The following is a 22,246-nucleotide window of genomic DNA, read 5'->3' on the forward strand; positions in this document are numbered from 1 at the left end:
ACCATCAACACCCTTCACTTTCTTTTTCTACTTGGAGTCCAAAGGAGTCACACTGGCAATGGGATCAACCTTGTAATCGACAATCATATTATTGACCCTCATCAAGCCTTCCGAACTATTATTCATGGCGGCCTTGCTGAACTATTATTCATGGCGGCCTTGTTGAACTATTATTCATGGCGGCCTTGCTGATCTCAACCAAATTTTTCAAACTTCCTTTGCTTTCTTCCACACTCACCTCCAAAATCCATATTCTTCTTTCATGATTAGATTTCATCTTGTCCATGTCCTCGCTAACTTTCTGGGTCAACTAGAGGATTTTCTCCATTTTATTGGGGTCACAGTTATCCGTAAAAGTATCCACAATACCCTTTATACCCTCTTTTAACACTTCAATCTCCATGCCCATCTTCCGGAGACAATCCAACTGATTGTTGGCTGCAAGGGAAATGCAATCATACAAATCTGGGTCAATGACAACCCTCCCCTATTTCCCAAGATCAATGTCAATGGAAATCTCAATCTTAATCTTTTGTTCACTATTTATATTGGCTCCCCCCTTTCCAAATTTGGGCTTCTTAGACTTGGGAGAAACAAAGTCAGTAGGCTAGGTCCCCAGATTTTTATAATTGCTAGTAGCCCACCTAGGGGGCTTGTTGCGCCTACTACTACCAGTTCCAAGGGTAATCTTCTGAATGGGGCCCTCACTAGTAGGCAGCCAATACTCAGGATCATCAGACAAATCTTGATCCTGGCACTCCTTGGCCAACCCACTATCTTCCCCTTCCAAGTTCGTGTCAGAAACCACCTGAACCTCTGGTTTGGAAGAAGAAACATGGGTTTTCAAAATAGGGGAAGGATTGACTTCATGGGCCTTGGCATAATCCGTAATCGGGTGAATAAGGCCCTCATGGAGGATTGGATTATCCATATTTTCAGCATGTTTCTCCAAACTATGCCTTAAAGAAGATAGAAGATAAAACAGAATGGAAATTTTCCTATCATACCTGAAGTGATTCAAAATAACAAAGTGGTAGGAAAAAATGCTCACATACCGACCATCAAGACTGATGTATCTCATGATAACCTCCGCCACATCGGCCCAAGGCGTTTGAAGATCCTTCCAGTTATAGCCACCATCAGCCATCTTCTGAACCCTATTCTACTCCTTCTGCTTGTCAAAGAAAGTGGAGATATTTTTTTCAACAGATTTCTGTTCTTTATAAAACTTCCTTCCCTCCGTCATATTGTTAATCATATTATCAAAATTAATTTTATTAAAGGTCATACTATAAGCAATTGCTTCGTGGTGTACAATGGGTACACCGAAGAGGTTTGGAACTTTAGTTAGAGAAAATGTTGGCCTATATTTTGAATATTTTTTATGTATTACATGAGGTTAATTGGTAGGTCATTTAGAAAATGATGTTTTTTGTCCAAAAAAGGTCTTAATTGAGAAGTTATAGCTTCAAACCAACTATGCATCAACTTACAAAGATTTAAACGCATTTACAACAAAACCTATCTATTATGAAGATGATTAAGCTTTATTACCAATAAGCTCATGTTATATTTGCAATAAGGAGAGAGGGGGGTAAGGAGATAGAGATAAAGAGAGGAAAATAGAGAGGGATATGAAGAGGAGAGAGAGAGAGAGAGAGAGAGAGAGAGAGAGAGAGAGAGAGAGAGAGAGAGAGAGAGAGAGAGAGAGAGAGAGAGAGAATTGATATCAATATATAGAGGGAGAAAGAGAGAGATAAAGGTATAGATAGGAAGTGATATATGTTGAGAGGTACAAAGGGAGAGATAGAAAGATAAAGATATAGATATGAAGCGATATATGCAGAAAGGTAGAGATAGAAATAGATACAAGGTAGACATAGATGGAGAGATAATGAGATAAAGATAGAGGGAGAGAAGAAAGAAAAAATATGGAGAGATAGAGAAAGAGAGGCAAAGATATATATATATATATATATATATATATATATATATATATAGAGAGAGAGAGAGAGAGAGAGGGGGAGGAGAGGGATGGACGGATAGATAGAGGAAAATATGTTTAGATATATGGAGAGAGAAGAAAATAGAGGTAGAGACAAATATTGAGGTAGTGGAAGAGAGGGAGAGATATAGATAGAGAGGGATATGGAAAGATATAGGGAGACAAATAGAGGGATGGAGAGATAGAGGTAGAGGTAGAGAAAGATATAGATAGAAAAAGATAGAGAGATGAGTTAGACAGAAAGGATGAAAGATAAAGGGAGAGTCAGAGTGAATAAGAAAGATGGATAATGAAATATATGGAGGGGGGGGAGAGATAGGGAGATAAAGATGGAGTAAGGGTGAGGGAAAAAGAAGGTGATAGAGACAAGCAATATAGAGAGATTTATACAAAGAGTGAGAGAGATATATAAAGATAGATAGAGGGAAATATGGATTATGTGTCTATATGAGTGAAAGAGAAATACAAAGAGAGATAGAGAGGGATATATATATATATATAGTCATGCTAAATATATTATTACATATTCGATATATGAACATATATATATATATATATATATATATATATAGTCATGCTAAATTTATTATTACATATTCGATATATGAACATATATATATATATATATATATATATATATGAACATATATATATATATATATATATATATATATATATATATATATATATATATATATATATATATATATATGTTCATTTTAGAAAATTTCTTTAGTAAATAAAAAATATATATTTATATAATAGGTTCATTTTAGAAAATATATAATTTAATGACATACTTAAGGCTCCATAAATTTATAAATTTGATAAATTAAATTGTTCAAATTTAATCTTCTAACAATAAGCTATAAGAGTCTTGTAAAATATAAAATGTTATTCATTTTAAATATGATATTGCATGAAATTTTTTTATCCTCATGAAAGTCATATAGTTAACGAACGCGTAAAAAAATGATTTTATTTTATTTTTAATTTGAAAAGAGATATCCATTTATAATAGATTTTGGATAAGGATAGGATACTCATTTATTTTTTATTTTTTATTTGAGATAAACATCTCATTTAAAAAATAATAATTTGAATCATTATTGAGTGGCAGTCTTAAAAGAGATTTTTTTTATTAGTCATATGGTTAACTTATATAGGAAATGTGTAAGAATTTGATTTGATTTAATTTTTAATTTAAAAAGAGATATCCAATTATAATAGATTTTAGATAAGAATAGGATACTCATTTATTTTTTATTTTTTAATATTATTTGAATAGACATCTGACTTGAAAAATAACAATTTGAATCATCATTTGAGTGGCAGCCTTAAAAGGAATTTTATTTTTTCAATACGACCAAATATCTTCTGACCGACTTTTCCGCTTCTTCCGTCAGCGATGTCATCACAGTTTACGTTGGCGTCAAGAGAGAGGAGGATTAATAATTTATTATATAATACCTGCCTCCTTTACTTCATACCACTGAAAAACTGTGTTTGATAGGCAATAATATCAGCAGTAAGCTTTTGTGAGTGAAAATGGTGAAGGCATGGTTCTACAACGAGTACGGATCTCTGGACGTCCTCCAATTTGGGGAAGTCCCAGATCCAAGTTTAGGGCCTGGCCAAGTTTTGATTAAAATTCGTGCAGCTGCTCTCAATCCTGTGGATTTCAAGATTCGCCAATATGGCATTTTCCGCAGTGCGGATGCCCCCTTTCCTGTATGCTCAACCAGAACCTCCTTTTATAGGGTTTCAATTTTTGTTTTGGATTTCATTAACTGAAAGTTGATAAATTTTCACCTTTTTGTTCCGCAGATGGTGCCGGGGTGTGATTTAGCAGGAGTAGTTGCCGATGTTGGCGACGGCGTGTCGAAATTTAAGAAGGGCGACGAAGTTTACGGCGACATTCAAGATTTAACGCTTGGAAACCCTAGGCAGGTGGGCACTCTGGCAGAGTTCACGGTTGCGGAAGAGCATCTGTTGGCTTTGAAGCCCGGCAATTTGTCTTTTGAGGAAGCCGCCAGTTTGCCACTTGCGCTCTTAACCGCGCTGGACGCGTTCGACACCGTTGGTTTTCAGAAGGGGCAGAGCGTGTTTATTGTGGGAGGCGCAGGCGGCGTGGGCACCCTGGCGATCCAGCTGGCAAAGCATTTTTTCGAAGCTTCTAGAATTGTTTCCACTTCCAGCGCGGGGAAAGCGGAGTTCGTGAAGAGCCTGGGAGCAGATATGGTGGTAGATTATACCAAGCAGAGCTATGAGCAAATAGATGAGAAATTCGATTTTGTTTTCGACACCATAGGTCGGGTTACAATTTTTTATTTTTTGTTTCAATGAACCAGAGAGGATTTTGAAGAAAAAATTCTGAGATCACTTTTTTTTACAGGCGAATCGTTCAAATCTCATGTGGTTGCAAAGGAGGAAGGTAAAATTGTGGACATTGCACCGTTACCTGCTCATCCGAGAGCAGTGCAGTTTATTTTGAAACCCCAAGGCAGCAATCTGGAAAGGGTGGGCAAATACATAGAGAGCGGGAAACTTAAGGCTGTGATCGACCCGAAGAGCCCGTACGCTTTTTCTGATGTTGTGGAGGCTCTCAAACACCAAGAGAGCGGGCGAGCCAGAGGAAAGATTGTGATTTCTCCGATTGAATGAGTGGTAGACGTAGGCATAGTAGCTCTGTATCTCTTCTTATCTGCCAAAGAGAGCTATCAGACTCGGCATTTTCATTTCGCTCTTAATCGGATCAGATCAATAAAGAGCTCTGGATATCTTAAAGATTGATAACTAATTTCGTTCAATTTAAATTAGTGAAGGGTTTTTAAGAGAGCCAATTTTATGAAATTTAAGAGTAGCAAGGGGCACGCCAAAGATGTGTGGATGGTTAATTAAGAAAAAAAAATTGGTCTATTTTTTGCATTCATTTGTGCAATACAATTGAAAAATAATGGTGTTTGTGCAACAAAGGTCACAATGGATAAGAGATAGCTTAATGTGAATTATGCATCCACTTATAAAGATCTAGACAACTAAAAGAAAGCCTTTGAAAGAAGAACATAATCAAGCTTTGTTATCAATAGGCCCATGTTATGTTTTCAATATAGAGAGTAGGAGGGGGAGATAGAGAGACATAGGGACAAAAAGAGGGAGAAATGGAGTAGGGAAGAGTGAGAGAGAAAGGGGGTAAAGAGATAGAGATAGACATGGAGATGTGTGTGTGTGTGTGAGAGAGAGAGAGAGAGAGGAGGGGGAAAGAGAGATGGATTGATAACTTTGTGTGTGTGTGTGTCGCGTGTGTCTGTATAGCTTAATTATGGTAGTGTAATTGGTGAAGACAATGATATGTTCATTGATTACAAAATGAAAAAATATCTATAATAAAACTATTTACAAATTTTTGTATACTTTCTATTAAAATTATTTAAATAAAATATACATTAATAAATAAATCAATATTTTAAAGTATTATTAATGCAAATTTTTTATTCATTTGGAAAAGGAAAAGTGGATATGTTTGCAAAAGTGGGCACTAATGCCATTGACTATTATTGAGATGGGCTCCAAGGAGATGGGTGAAAAGCTAGAAGAAGACATCAAAACTTAACAACGTTGAATAGTAGATTTATTTGAATTCATTTTTTTCTAATGGTTTAGAACTTGCACTCTTAAAAGAGAGGTCACAAGTTCAAATCTTATAGGTGGTAGGGTATGTAGACCTCATATTTGAAACACAGGTAGGTGCCTCCAAGGAGTATATAAAATCCCATATACTGTTAGTCATACATAGATTCATGTAAGTCCTAAAAAGAGATTCATGTACTATAAAATAGAATTAAATAATTAATTAATGGCCATGTTGTATTGTTTTAGAGCATTGGTAATTGTCGATTCCAAAATAAAGCTCCTTCCCTCTTACTATTTGATATAATTAAAAGCTAATAAATTATTTTTTGATACATGTAATTACGCCAAAGGCGTCTCTTATTTGAGATGTCCAACCTGATTGTTATGCCGACGATGTCTCTTATTTGAGATGTCCAACCTGATCTTTAAAATCAATGGTTCACATCTTACAAAACCTATGCAAGACGATTGAAACTAATCTGTCCGTTGATATTTTTTGCTTTATTGCTTCTCGCCGGTTGTACGTGCAATACACGGTCAACTTGGAAAAAAAATTAGTATGCAATCACTTCTCCAATGATGGTTTCTCATAGTCGGTTCAGTTGTTAAGTTGAAAATCTGTTTCAAACATTTCCATAATGTAATGCCCCAAGTTTTCACACAAGACATTAATTGAACCAACATTGAATGAACAATTTTTTTGCATTGTAAGTGACATTCAAATGTTGCATCACACAACAATGTGCACACAAGGTATCATGATAAGCACAACGACACAAAATGACACAAAGTGAAAGACTCCCTCCGTCCACACTTTTTCGGCATATTCATTGCACACTAAGGTGCAATTGCTAGTTTGCATATAAGCTCGATCTCTCAAGTTTTTGAAAACCATGAAAAAATAAACATCAATTTTTTTACTTCAATAATTATTGACTAAACCCATATAAAAAATTGAATACGATCAATACGTGAGTATTATTGTTTAACACGAATTAAAAAACATGTAAAATTGCTAATCGTATGGCTAAGGTCAATTTTGTTAATGGATGCCATCATAAAATCGTAAGTCTAAACCTAAAACCATAGTAAAAATTGAGGAAATGTTTTAAAATTCCTGGATTACGAAAAGATACTCTATATCCTTTCGAATTTATATTTGATCGGAAAAGAATTGTACCCTTCATTTCAATGGCGACCTCTAGGACAAGACCAAATTTCTTTTAAAAGAGTAGATATTCATTTGTTTAATTTTCATTTGAGGGATCCACCTACCGCCTTAACCAGATTCAATGAATGTAGACTTTTGACCACTGTGCTCAGAAGATCCTTCCATTGTTTTTTTCGTTGCGATGTCATCACAGCTTACGTCGAGCTCGGTACAGAGGAGGATTATTATTATGTAAGACCCGCCTCGTTCCTTCACTTAATATTATTCTTAAAGGTGTCTATGGTGGGCAACAAGATCAGATTTTGAGAGTAAAAATGGTGAAGGCATGGTTTTATAACGAGTATGGATCTGTAGACGTTCTGCAATTTGGGGAAATCAAAGCTCCAAGTGCAGGGCCTGGCCACATTTTGATGAAAGTTCGTGCAGCTGCTCTTAATCCTGCGGATTACAAGATTCGCCAACATGGCATCGCGCGCAGCGCGGATGCCCCTTTTCCTGTATGTTCAGCACAAAACCTAGTTTATTAATGATTTAAATTTTTTGTTTTCGATTTCATTATTAAAGGTTCATAAAATTTCCCCTTTTTGTTTGGGATGTGCTACGCAGGCGGTGCCGGGGTGCGATGTAGCAGGAATCGTTGCCGACGTGGGCGAAGGTGTGTCGAAATTTAAGAAGGGCGACGAAGTTTACGGCGACATTCAAGATTTCACGGTTGGAAACCCTAAGCAGGTGGGCACTCTGGCAGAATTCACGGTGGCGGAAGAGCATCTGTTGGCTTTGAAGCCCAGCAATTTGTCTTTCGAGGAAGCCGCCAGTCTGCCGCTTGCGCTCTTAACTGCGCTGCAGGCGTTCGACACAGTTGATTTTCAGAAGGGGCAGAGCGTGTTTATTGTGGGAGGCGCAGGCGGCGTGGGCACTCTCGCTATCCAGCTGGCAAAGCATGTTTTCGAAGCTTCTAGAATTGTTTCGACTTGCAGCGCAGGGAAAGCGGAATTTGTGAAAAGCCTGGGAGCCGATCTGGTGGTGGATTACACCAAGCAGAGCTACGAGCAAGTGGATGAGAAATTCGATTTTGTTTTTGACACCATAGGTAGGGTTACGATTTTTAGTTTTTGTTTCGATGAATCGGAGAGGGTTTTGAAGAAAAAATTCTGAATATTTTTTTGTTTACAGGCGAATCGTTCAAATCTCATGTGGTTGCAAAGGAGGGGGGTAAAATTGTGGACATTGCATCATTTCCCCCGCATTCGAGTGCAGTGAGCATGATTGTGAAACCCCAAGGCAGCAATCTGGAAAGGCTGGGAAAATACATACGGAGCGGTAAACTGAAACCTGTGATCGATCCGAAAAGCCCCTACGCTTTTTCTGATGTTGTGGAGGCATTCAAACACCTGGAGAGCGCGCGAGCGAGAGGAAAGATTGTAATTTCCCCCATTGAATGAGCGTAGAATTTCGTTGCAAAATCGGTCCTGATAAGACTGACATGAACGTTCATGGTGAGGGATCTGTTCTTATCTGATCCAAAGAGCTGCTGACTTGGCATTTTTGTTTCACACTCTTCAATTAAAGTATATTTGGTATAATGGAATAGTTATGTTGAATGGTACTGGTTCAAATCTCTTCAATACAAAAAGAACAATGATAAGAAAGGTGTGTGTAAAGACAACTTGCCCAATCTAAAATAAATATGTTGAAGCAAATCTTTTTATTACAACAAAATCAAAATAGTTAAAAATAATATTTCTTTATTTACAACAAATCTCATTTGATAATCTTAAAATGACTTCTAGGTAATACATTTTTCTGCTCACTTTTGAAATTTGTCCATCATAGCACTCATTACATTAAGTTGAGAGATCATTACAATAAGATTTATATATTGGAATCTATAGAATATGGCTTTAAGGTATTGCACTAATATTCAAAGAAAGATATAAATTATATTAATTATGTTTTTAGTATTAAATTATAAAATTATTTTTTATTCATAGGAATTGTAAGAATATATATTTTAAAGATTGATTATTAATTTTGTTCAATTTAAAAGAGTGAAGTGTTATTTTATTAGAGTTAATTTGATTAAAATTAAGTATTAATTATGTTTAGTACTAAATTATAAAGTTATTTTTTATTCATAGGAATTGTAAGAATATATATTTTAAAGATTGATTATTAATTTTGTTCAATTTAAAAGAGTGAAGTGTTATTTTATTAGAGTTAATTTGATTAAAATTAAGAATGAATTTTCTTTTAATTTAATAGCATTAAACTAATAAGATATTATAAGAGATGCTTGCATAAATATTTTTAAAAAGTAATGAAATATTTTAAATTTTTATATTAACTATTAATCTTAATTAAGCTTAAATGTTAATAGTGGGATGCTAGATGTAAAGGACACCATGTTGCTCCAAATGTATTTATGTTGATTATCCTCTTTGTTTTACTCTTAGTGATCAAGGTTCATATAGAAAATTTGCAACTCAATAGATGAAATAGTACGGTATAATTATTAAAACTACATTAATCTGGTACAACTAAATCTCTTAAGCATGAAAGTATGGATAAATCACAATTAGATTGATATAAATTTATGTCTTGTTTTCCTTGGTTGAAGCTTGAATACAAAGAAATATTTGAGTTACAATTTCAAGTTATTTAATTTTTACTTATATAAAAACTTAAATTATGCTATCATTTTATCGATTTTGATTTTTTTAATATGATATAAGGTAGGTGGCACAAGTATATATCAAGATAAAAGGTGTCATTTACTTTGCAATAATGTATATTACTCATGTATCTCCAACATTACGAAAGTGTCTTTCACATTTAGGGTGGAAATGTAAATTATTTTGTAATATTTTTTTTTCAAATCTTGATATTAATTGTCATATGCATTCATGAAAAAGGTGGAACACAATAGTGTTGATTATGCTTGACTTTTGGACCACTAAATGCATATTTCAAATTCTAGATGTTAGGATTTAGGAGTGAAAATCTTGCATTACAAGATGGGTTTTATACAAGTTGGCTATTCCATTTTGGAGCATTACACTTTAGGAGTTTAGTTGTGAAGGGTTGTGATTGATGGGAAAATGGTGTCTCAACCTAGCAATAATAAAAACGTACTATTGGTAAAAGGTTATTGTTGATAGTTGAGCACAAGGGGTTGGAATAATAATGTATCATTGTAAATCTTAATAAGGTTTTTGTTGATAGTTGAGCATGAGAGGAAAGATTGTGATTTCCCCCATTGAATGAGTGTAGATTGTGTTTGTTTCAAGGTATAGAATGTCCTTACAAAATTGGTGCAGACAAGACTGACATGAACATACATGGTGAGGGATTTGTTCTCATCTAATCAAGAGAGTTATTGACATGGAATTTTTGTTTTTCTCTTAATCAATTGAAATAGATAAATAATAAGAAAGGTGTGCATGTAGGGCCGGTGTGCTAAATCTAATATAAATAAATTTCATTTAAAAAAATCTCTTTACTAAGGGTAATTATTGCAACAAAATCAAAGTGATTAGAAATAATATTTTTTATTTGCAACAAATCTCATTTGACAATCTTAACATGACTTCTAATACATTTTTATGCTATCACTTTTGGAATTTGTCCGTGATAGCATTCATTACATTAAGACTAGACATTGAGATCACCATTACAATAAGATTATATATAATTGGATTCTATAGAATATGGCTTTAAGATATTGCGTTAATATTTAAAGAATGATATATAACTAGCACTTACAAAAAAGGAGGTGCAATAGCTATGTCGATAGTAAAATATACTTTGAATAATATATTGGAGGGTACAAATCACAAATATAAAAATAATATTTATTAGTGGTCTAACTATTTATAATATAAACAAATTGATTACATTAAAGATGACCTTGTCATTTATTCAAGTCAAATAGGAAGAAAAAAAATGTATAGTAGCTCATTGAAATGAAAAATTGTACTTTTTGCATGATAGGTGGGTTATAAGACTGACGATTGGATTTTGTTTATAATTAATTTTTTCCAGCTAATAATATTCAATTACATTCAATCATCTACCAGATCTCATTTTCTTCTATGTCAACTATCTACTATTGTATTTAAATATGTGTTGTTTCTCTCTTAATTTTGTGGCCAAAATCCTCATAATTGTAAGAAAATTGCAATCTTTAAATATTTTTTAAAATAAAAAATATCATATATAATTACTAGAAATAATTTTGACTATAAATAATATTGATTAAAATAATAATTTTGGCTATACACTACATTAAGAATGGAAGGATTCTATGCAATATCTTATCCATCACCAAATTCTACAACCATTGCCAACATCCCCCTGCCTTTATCAAAATGAAAGCTTTGAAAACATGGTATGGACATCTATCAAAGCATAGACAAAACATGGAAATATTCCTAAAAAAAGGTGGTCTTATGGCTTGCAATGATTGCAAGATATGCACAAAAATGATTTGTTAAAAAATCTTTGGAAGTCAAGCAAATGCAATTGGCGGGTGTAAAGCCATATTCAACAACCTTTGCCAACATCCAGACTATTTATGTAAGTATCCACAAAATCATTGAGAGCATTGTAAAATTCATGGCCATACTAAAAATAATCGTTGGAAGTTGCATCCATAATGTAGTTATTGACATGCACATACAATTGCTACATGTACTCTCCATGTGACCATAATGTCTAACTCGCTTTTTTCAACAAATCTTAATATGTATGTTGAGTTTAGAATATTATTTAAAGAATTTAATTACTTTATTCTATATTTTTCAAGTCTTGTGCTTGATATATTTGTAACTTCAATTAAAGGTTCATCTTATCCTTAAGGTTAGTATTAATTGTGGGTACATATAAGAAAAATAATGTGTTCTTGTGTTATTGATTATTTTAAAGCTCTTCTTTCTTCCACCACTTACCAAAATTAAGATAACTCTAATGACATACTTGAAGAAGATTTAGTTTATAGTACATAACTAACCTCAAAGATAGTGATGATTATGTTTATTCTTGTGACATTTAGGAACTTTCAATATAAATTTTAGTTTGATGAAGATTCAAGATGTATATACAACTTTACGATAGTGTGCTAAAGTGACTTAATTTAAATGTCAAATTGTTTTGAGATGCTATTTTCTCATTATGTACCATGTTCGCTAGAATTAGTGAGCAATTATAAGGCCCATGTAAAGACTATGTTTAAAAATGTTTCTTGCCTGTTTTTTTATTAGCTCTATTGGTTTTGATCTTTCATATTACTAATAAAAAGTATGAAGTTAATCTGAATGGTTGTGGCTTGGAATGGCTTTCCAAATACTGATGAGCATTATCATATTTTCAAGATGTACGTATAGTTGTTTCAAGTTATGATGATGAGTAAGATTTGCATATGTTGATATACCCTAGTATTTCATGTATTTCAATACAAATTGAAATTGAATGGCATTTTGTAGGAGTTATCTTTATAGGGATGTAATTATTATGTAGTTGGATGTGTTTATTTTTGAATGACAGTTGAATGCAAGAAGAAAATGATGATGATATTTATTTAAATTTTCTATAAGCATGTTCCTTGCACCTCATAAAATTACTAGTGCTAATATAATTCAAAAATAATTTTATAAATTTATATAAACCTAAATTATTTTTTGAGTTCACTTCTAGCCAAATATGAGGGAGAAAGATTTAAAAATCTATCATGATCTAGAGAAGGTATCGTTATGCTATTGCATTCATTTATATTCCCCATATACTTCTAGGGGAAGAGTACCAGTTACCACCCATTTTCCAATCATCCTTCACTCTTTGTTCACCAACCTCCCAATTACTAAACCAAAAAATGATAAGTAAAAGTCTATTAATAAATTTCGTATGTACTAACAACCGCCCACTTTACTCACAATAGTTAGAATTTTTTAACTTTAATTAAAGGAGTTGTGCAACTTTATTGGACCCATAGCACGTGACTATTTGAACATTTATGCATTAGTATTGGTCATTTTTGAGGTGGTTAGAGTGCACGATTATTGAAGCATATTTAAGTAGGTATTGTACGACACTTTGAAATGACTACTTTTTTACCATTGCATGCATGATGGATCCCACAATATGCATCATTGCTATCTAGAAGCCATAACAATAGCTATAATTGGTTAAGTTGCATAAGAGACAACTAAAAAAGATTATCCAAATTCAATATACTATTTAAGATTTATAAATTTACGAAAGTAGCCATAATGATTACTAATACAATAGCTATAAATGATTAAATTGCATACAAATACAACCAAAAAAATTTTCAAAATTCAATATACAAATTATAAATTCACAAAATTAATTATAATGATTACTAATACTCCCCTCAATAATTCTCCATCCTTACATGTAGGAGACTTGCCTCTAGACCCTTCGCTCATTACTTTAGGAATGGAGGTACTCATCTCTCCCACTCCCGCAAGTTGTAGGTAGGAACGACCCACCGCCTTTACAAGAGCCAATCAAAGTGGAGACTCCTCTATTAATGCGATTCAACGAACTCTTTCCTACGCTCGCAAGAACCTTCCAGATATTTTTTCTTCTTTAAATTTATTTTACTTCTCTATTAATTTTTTTCCTTGCGATGTCGTCACAGCTTACGTCAACGGCCGAGTACACAGAGAAGCGGATAATTCTATAAACCCCGCCTCGTTCCTCCTTACATACCAACTAGTTCTGAGTAAAAATGGTGAAGGCATGGTTTTACAAGGAGTATGGATCTGTAGACGTCCTGCAATTTGGGGAAATCCCAACTCCAAGTGCAGGGCCTGGTCAGGTTTTGGTTAAAGTTCGCGCAGCTGCTCTCAATCCTGTCGATTTCAAGATACGCCAATATGGCGTCCTGCGCAGCGCGGATGCCCCGTTTCCTGTACAGTCAACTAAAACCTCCAGGATTTAATTTTTTTGTTTCGTATTTCAATAATTAAAGTCATATTAAATTTCCCCTTTTCGTTTGGGGTCTGGTTTGCAGGTGGTGCCGGGGTGTGACTTAGCAGGAGTCGTTGTCGAGGTGGGCGACGGCGTGTCGAAATTTAAGAAGGGCGATGAAGTTTACGGCGACATTCAGGATTTCACGGCAGGAAACCCTAAGCAGGTGGGTACTCTGGCAGAGTTCACGGTGGCGGAAGAGCATCTCTTGGCGTTGAAGCCCACCAATTTGTCTTTTGAGGAAGCCGCCAGTTTGCCGCTTGCGCTCTTAACCGCGCTGCAGTCGTTCGATACAGTTGGTTTTCAAAAGGGGCAGAGCGTATTTATTGTGGGAGGCGCAGGCGGCGTGGGCAGCCTGGCAATCCAGCTGGCAAAGCATGTTTTCGAAGCTTCTAGAATCGTTTCGACTTGCAGCACGGGGAAAGTGGAGTTTGTGAAGAACCTGGGGGCGGATCTGGTGGTGGATTACACCAAGCAGAGTTACGAGCAAGTAGATGAGAAATTCGACTTTGTTTTCGATACCATAGGTAGGGTTATAATTTGACGACTTCTTTTTTCATTCCTACAGATTATAATTTTGTTTGGATGAATCGGAGAGGATTTGGAAGAAAAGGGTTCTGAATCTTTTTTGTTTACAGGCGAATCGTTCAATTCTCATGTGGTTGTAAAGGAGGAGGGTAAAATTGTGGACATTGCATCGTTTCCTCCGCACCAGAAAGCAGTAAACGTGCTTGTGAAACCCCAAGGTAGCAATCTGGAGAGGCTGGGGAAATACATAGAGAGCGGGAAACTGAAACCTGTAATCGACCCAAAGAGCCCGTATGCGTTTTCTGATGTTGTGGAGGCATTCAAACACCAGGAAAGTGAGCGAGCCAGAGGAAAGATTGTGATTTCCCACATTGAATGAGCGGTGTTTGTTTCAACGCTGAGAACGTCGTTGCAAAATAGTTGTGTATAAGACTGCCATTAACGTAGGCGATCTAATAGTCAAGGCTGTTTTAGAAATTCCGCTACAGGCTAGTCGAGAACAGATAAATAAAAAAGTTGTACATATTAATAGTCTATCCTCAATGAACATACATTATTAACACAAATCTCATTAGTAATAGAAAGGGTACTCTTAAAAATAAAAAATGGCTTATGTGCAACAAATCTCATTTGAAAATCTTAATGTGACTTTGAATAGATTTCCAATATTTTTTGGAATTCATTTATGATAACTCTTATTTATTTTTATTTTTTAGTATGGTAGAAGTTTTGAACTCAGTATCATTTAAGTGTCCACAATTATTACTTTAAGATTATGTTGAAACCATCATAACATTAAGATTAGATATCAGAATATGTAGAGCCTACAATTATTACATTAAGACCACACATGGAGACCATCATTACATTAAGACTACGCATGGAGACCATCATTACATTAAGACTATGTATTGAAATATCTAGAAGATGGTTGGTGTTTAAAGAGTAATATGATAGTCTTTACATTCTTAATCTTAAAATTGTTTCTTGTTCATAAAATTGTTGATTATAAATATTAAATTTGTTTAATTTAAAAGAGAGGTGTTTTCAAAGAGAGGTCATTCTATTAAAATTACAAATATATTTTATTTATTCATTATATTAATATAGATAAATAAATAAGATATTTTAAGAGATGCTTATAGTTAACAAATATTTTAAAAATATTTTTAAAGTCTATATTAAATATCACCTTCAATTAAGATTAAATGTCAATGGTGGGGGTGCCACATGAAATGGACATTAATTTGTTACCATTGTATTAATTATCCATTTTATTCTATTCTATTTAACAAAGAGTTCATATAAAGAATATGTAGCTTAATAGATTAAATTGTTTGATGTATTTATTAACACTCCATTTGTTTGGTACAACTAAATCTCATAACAATGATGTATGGATAAATCTTAATTAGCATATATAATTGCATGTCTCCTTCAAGTTGGCAAAAGTGTGCTTTCAAATACACATATCTGAGGTACAATTTGAAATTAATCTCTTTTTTTTTTTACTTGTATATAAACTTAAATCATGGTTTCATTATCTTAAATTTGGATTTAAGTATTATATTAAGATTAAGTTGTCATTTACTTTGCAATCTTATGTATTATTCATGCATCTCCAACACTCTTGCAATATGCCCTTAGATGTTTAAGATGGAATTAAAAATTATTTTGTAATTTAGATTTTTTTGAAATCTTGATATTAGCTACCATTTGCATTCATGAAGAAGGTGAAGCACATCAATGGTGGCTACAATTAACTTTTGGATCATTCAATGTGTATTCTCAATTCTAAGCTCTAGGATTGAGTAGAAAACTTGTATGAAAAGACAAGTTTCACATGGGTTAGCTACTCCAATTAGGAGTATTACACATTGGGAGTTGATTTGTCAAGAGTTGTGACACCTAAGATGCTTTTACAATTATTTTTTTCTATTCCATTGTGCCCATGTGAATCCATTGATTTATTTGTTATTCTTTAAAGATTTTATCCAAGGGTGTAGGCTTTTTTCATGATAAAATGATTTTGGTATTTATGGTTTTGTCCTCTCTTCGCATCTATATGGAGAGCATAGCATAGTATTTTTTATGAGATTGATTACAAGTACATAGATGTTGTTGGATTGCAATTAGAGTAGAAATTGTTAGTATGTTCATATCTCTCTTTTGAAGATTAATACACACTTGTCTTATTTCTCATGTGGATATTTTTCTCATTGAGAAGATCATTGATATGGTTACGATTCAAACCTCTATTATAGACACCTAAAATGTATATTTGCATATTTTTCATCATCAATTTATATCTATTATGTGTACCTACTTCTAATATTAATTAAATAGAAATTTCTTATTGTAATAAATCTAATCATTCTTCTAATATTAATTAAATAAATATAATTTATTTAATTAATTAATTAACTTAAACTTTCTTCCAAAATTCCATTCTTAATTGAATAAATCATATCTATTTAATTAAATCAATCATTCCTCAATATATCCTTATAAATTAAATAAATTCATTACAAAAAAATAATTTATCAAATATCCTCCCCATTGTTAACTAAATAAACAAATTAGGTTTAACCAACTGACTAATCATTTGCATATTCCTACCACAATTGATTCAAAATAAAAATAAAAATTCGAAGGCCTTTTTTTTTTCTAAATTTGCACCCTCTATTGCCTATTCTTGCTCTAATTGTTTGCCCAAACACAAGATGTCACTTGTAGGCTTCTCATTCCATCTTGTAAATGTGTCAACCTCTACCTTTAGTGCACAAGATCAAATCTTATTCACCCATTTTCCTCATCCCAAATCTATAAATCTCTCATTTGTCAAACCATTTGCAAGTGCTAGAATTGAATGCAAAGCAAGGGCATGTTGGTAAGCTAATAAGCTACATCAACTATCAACAACATCAATCATCTTGAGCACAACCCTTAGGCATCAAATCTATGTTGATAATAATATTGGTCCCTTTTTGTGCTTTTTTTTTGTATTTCTTGCAAGGTTGCACTTAAGTTGCACATTTGCAAAAGCTCTTCGATCACTAGGTAATGCCCCTTACACAATTGTTAAGAGTTTTATCTCTTGTCTCCTCCCTAACTCATGGGTGTAGGCATGACCATAATCAATTTCCTAGAAGAAATCAAGGATCCTAATCTAAAGGTTTTCACTTACAAGGCTTTAGGGATCCTAAATCTTGCAAGTGGTCTTAGTTGTATTGGTTGCCTTTCACCTCTTACCTTGGGGATGATGCACTTGGTTGACTAGATTCTAGCAAGTTCCCTTGATTGCACTTGGTTAGTTCTCATGTTTGTGCTTAACAACTTGTAGATGAAGACTAGGGGGAGGAGAGTGATCTCATTGACTAGGTGACTATTTATGGTGGTTTGATCCTTTTTTATGTTAGGGTAAATCGCATGATTGATCCACCTCTTACTAGTCTTTCTCTCATCACTTAATAATTTTTTATGTTTAGTGATGTTTGAGCTTAGACTCATTTACACTTCTATTTATTGTTTTGAACTTAATCATACATAAATTAGAAAGAAAGATTATTTTATAGTCCACAATGTCAGGTAGTGTATACAAATGACTTATAGCAATATGAAACTATTGCATACTACTTGCAAAAGAAACCTAATTGTGCTACAAACCAGACATACATACCTTATCGAATTATAAACACACTCTTTTTTACCACCCACTTTTCTTAATAATATATTATTACTTCTTAATTCTTAAAAGTCATAAAAACTTCATTTCATCCTCTCACTTTTTAACGATCTACAATCTTCTTTTTAAAGTAATAAGCTTCCATGAAGATTCAATTCTTGAAAGTCATAAAAACTTCATTTCATCCTCTCACTTTTTAACGATCTACAATCTTCTTTTTAAAGTAATAAGCTTCCATGAAGATTCAATGTATTGGACCACCTCAATAATAATCAATGTATCTGCACCACTCTAACTATGGTGGAGCAAACATTTTAGTCTAGAAATTTTATGGCGTACGCAAAAAAGAACCTTCTAGATGCTCAAAGATAAGTTTCTCGGCGTCCTCTGCGGCAAGGGAGGAGAATCTAGCCGCCGCCTCCTTTCAATTAATAACGATCTAGACGTTGTCTTGGCAAATAGATCATCTTTTTCTGAGTAAAAATGATGAAGGCATGGTTTCACAAGGAGCATGGATCTGTAGACCATGTGGGGCTCTTTTCTGTTTTATTTGTCCATTTTATTTACTCTATTTGACAAAGAGTTCATATAAAAAATTTGCAATTCAGTAGATTTAATAGTTTGGTATGATTATTAACAGTCTATTTGTTTATAATGAAGTGTGGATGAATCGTAATTAGCATATATAATTGCATGTCTCTTTTGAGTTGGTCAAGGTGTGCTTTCAAATGTATCTATTTGACGTACAATTTCAAGTTAGTCTAGCTTTTAACATCTATAAAAATTTATATTATGTTTTCATTATCTTAAATTTGGATTTCTATTTCAATTAAATATAAGATGGATGACACAAGTATATATTAATATTAAGCTTTCATTTATTTTGTAATCTTATGAATTATGTATTCTGAAGCTTCTAGATTTGATTGTGTTAGCATGCTTTTTTACCATCAATGTTTTGGATCACACTCTTGATCCATCATCGGGATGCATCTTTGGATGTTTAGGGTGGAATTAACACCTAAGATGCTTTTAAAATTATATTTTCATTTAAGAGGCAAATGATTGTGCCCATGTGAATCCATTGATATATTTGTTATTCTTAAAAGATGCTCTTTGAGGTGATTATGGGTTTTCATGATAAAATGATCTCAATATTTATAGTTTTGTCCTCTCTTCACATCTAGATTGAGAGCATGAGATAGTATTTTTTTGAGATTGTTTACAATTACATAGGTGTTGATGGATTGCTATTAGAGTAGGAATCGTTAGTGTGTGGATGTCCCTCTTTTGAGGATTTATATACAATTGTCTTATTTCTAACGTGAATATTTTTCTCATGGAGAAAATCTTCTATTCGATATGGTTTACAAATTTATCTTATTATGGATTTTGCAACCACATAATTTTCTTGATATACTAATCCTTATTTGATAAATAAATTTCAAATTTGAATGTATTTATAGAAGTTACTCTTGATTCCACTTTGGTTGTTAATAGTATATAGTTTAAGGAATTATTTGAGACTTTTTTTTCTCTTCTCCTTATTTAACAATCCAAACCTCGATTATGGACATATAAAATGTAAATTTGTAATTTTTTCATCATAATCTATATCTATTAAGCATACTCACTTAAAATATTAATTAAATAGAGAATTATTATTTAATTAATAAATCTCATAATTCTTCTACCATTAATTAAATAGTTATTTATTTATTTTAATAATTTAAACTTTATTATGAAGTTCCATTCTTAATTGAATTAATCACATTTATTTAATTAAATCAATCATTCCTCAACATATGCTTATAAATTAAATAAATTTATTATAAGAAACTAATTTATCAAATATCCTCCTCTTTATTATCTAAATAAATAAATAAGGTTCAATCAACTAACTAACCATTTCTATATTCCTACAACACTTTATTCAAAATAAACACATTCAAAGGCCTAAAAAAAAATTATTTTTTTTAAATTTGTGTCCTCTACCACCTTATTTTTGCAATAATCACTTGCACCAAAGACAAGATGTCACTTGTAGACTTCTCATTTTATTTTGCAAATATATCAACCTCTGCCTTCATTACACAAGATCAAATATTGTTCATCCATTGTCCTCATCCCAACTCCATAGAGCCCTCATTTGTCAAACCATTTGCCAAAGCAAGGCCATATTTTTAGGCTAATAAACTACATTGATTCTCAACAACATCAATCATCTTGAGCATAAACCCTAAGTATCAAGATCTATGTTGATAAGAATCAATTGTTCCTTTTTTATAAAAATTTTTGCATTCCATAGCTCAACTGGAGGTGTTAGAGGCTTAAAAATAGGTTCTCTAGTTTGTTTTATTTTAGTTATTATTTATTTTCAATCTTAGCATGCATACAAATTGGCCTACTTTGAGGGACTTGTCCCTATTTGATTTTTATCTTTACAAGTTTGTTTCGATTATTTTTCAAGTACATTTGATGTTTATTGATTTGTCATAGACACTATAAAACACACATGCCCACTCTTTGTCCTAGTATATTTGTACATTAACTCTCGCTCTATCTAGCTTAAACACTAAACCCTAGGTAGTGACCAGTTATTTATGCATTGGTGTACCTACACTTCCTTGTGTTACATGCAGACCTAGTGTGGAATATACACTCTCTATATTTAATTTGATTTACTTCAACTCAAGCATCCAACTCCATAGTGTATATGCACATTGAGTGTGTTGAACACACATCATATGTTGAGACGAGGGGGGAATAAGCATAAACAAATTCTAGACTTCAATCTTGCATTAACCAGTTTATTCCGGATATGCACATCAAAGAGAATTAAATAAAGACATCAAAAAACATTCACACAAGAACACCAATATTTTATACGTGGAAAACCCAAACTTGGAAAAACCATGATGAGTTTCCTCACAAAATTAATCCATTATATATAATTGTTTACATAAGGGAGCTCATTGCTTTAGACTCGCTGACTAAGGCTAACAACTCTTGGGGCAAGATACAAATAGGGACTTGTGCATTGAAGCTAATTGCAACGGGGCGAGATATAATTTTATAATTTATAGAACAAAAACTCGATGAACAAAAGCATCTTTGTATGTTGATCAAAGTTTATGTTATAACACAAATCCAGACCTGACAACATATCTAAACTACCAATCTCTGGATCACTGACCTTATATCGATTGATATCTCTACATTACTTACATCATCATCCTTATATTAAGCCGCACATTCAATCTCTCTTGTATTTCATATTCATGCATACACACATACTCTCTATCTTGCATCTATTCATATATACCAATCTGGAACAATCATCTTTACCAAGTCTACCATAAAAAGAGATTGTAATGTGTATGCACGCCTCTGAGCCAAAATATATAACTGAACCCAAAATATTAAATGTATTGATCTTAATCCAAACAAAAAACAAAACCAATTGAGAAGCTTCAAACTAGAAAGAAACACCTAGATCATCGACTGATACATGAGAGAGTATTCTAGTAAACTCCAATAACAATATCTATACACAAAACTCACTTAGATCAAAATAAATCTTTTGGACCTAAAACTCTACTTCCAATCTACTTCTGGATCAAAGGGGTTGGCAATAAAACTCTAGCTGACACACATGAGAGAGTATTCTGGTAAACTCCAATAACAATATCTATACACAAAACTCGTCCAGATCAAAACACAAATGCACTATACCAAAACACAACTTCCAAACCCAAAACTCTACTTCAAGTCTACTTTTGTATCAAAGGGGTTGGCATCAATAACAAGATAAAGACATATTTGTAACAATCTCCTCCTCTGTCATTATTGGCTACACTTTGCGAAACAAGTTGCCAATCCATTTATCAAAATTTTATTCTGTCTATGACAAGATAAAGACATATTTATAACAATATTCCCCTTTGTCATTGATGGCAACACTTGGGTTTATGACATGGCTTAATTGCCTCTTGTGGATTCTATAAGTCTAGTGGTTGTATTAGGCATTAATAGGTCGATCTTTTGGTGCAACGAAAACCGTACTTCTAACAAGTGGTATCAGAGCCTAGGTCATAGATTCAAACCCCCTCGGTTGCACTAAGGGAGGGGGGGATTGTTGCAAGGTGTGTGCCCTTGGTCTCCTTGTGTTGTGCAATGTAGCCCTTGGGTTTTTCACATGGCTTAATTTCCTCCCATGGATTCTATAACTCTA

General features: G+C 33.2%; 3 protein-coding genes across 3 annotated transcripts; all 3 read left to right on the top strand.

The window, feature by feature from the left end:
* The first annotated feature begins 3,505 nt into the window (after window positions 1-3,505).
* Window positions 3,506-4,805, top strand: LOC131073956 (2-methylene-furan-3-one reductase). Its single transcript, XM_058010485.2, has 3 exons — window positions 3,506-3,736; window positions 3,833-4,316; window positions 4,401-4,805. Exons 1-3 carry the CDS (start codon window positions 3,554-3,556, stop codon window positions 4,667-4,669), a joined length of 936 nt encoding a protein of 311 aa, XP_057866468.2. The 5' UTR covers window positions 3,506-3,553; the 3' UTR covers window positions 4,670-4,805.
* A 2,120-nt stretch (window positions 4,806-6,925) lies between these two features.
* Window positions 6,926-8,392, top strand: LOC131073955 (2-methylene-furan-3-one reductase). The gene is made up of 3 exons (XM_058010484.2): window positions 6,926-7,306; window positions 7,416-7,899; window positions 7,983-8,392. Exons 1-3 carry the CDS (start codon window positions 7,124-7,126, stop codon window positions 8,249-8,251), a joined length of 936 nt encoding a protein of 311 aa, XP_057866467.2. The 5' UTR covers window positions 6,926-7,123; the 3' UTR covers window positions 8,252-8,392.
* Window positions 8,393-13,513: 5,121 nt separating this feature from the next.
* On the top strand, window positions 13,514-14,893 carry LOC131073953 (2-methylene-furan-3-one reductase). The gene is made up of 3 exons (XM_058010482.2): window positions 13,514-13,740; window positions 13,843-14,326; window positions 14,438-14,893. Exons 1-3 carry the CDS (start codon window positions 13,558-13,560, stop codon window positions 14,704-14,706), a joined length of 936 nt encoding a protein of 311 aa, XP_057866465.2. The 5' UTR covers window positions 13,514-13,557; the 3' UTR covers window positions 14,707-14,893.
* The last annotated feature ends 7,353 nt before the right edge of the window (window positions 14,894-22,246 follow it).

Source organism: Cryptomeria japonica, chromosome 9 (genome assembly GCF_030272615.1).
Source record: "Cryptomeria japonica chromosome 9, Sugi_1.0, whole genome shotgun sequence".
In the NCBI taxonomy this organism is placed as follows: Eukaryota; Viridiplantae; Streptophyta; class Pinopsida; order Cupressales; family Cupressaceae; genus Cryptomeria; species Cryptomeria japonica.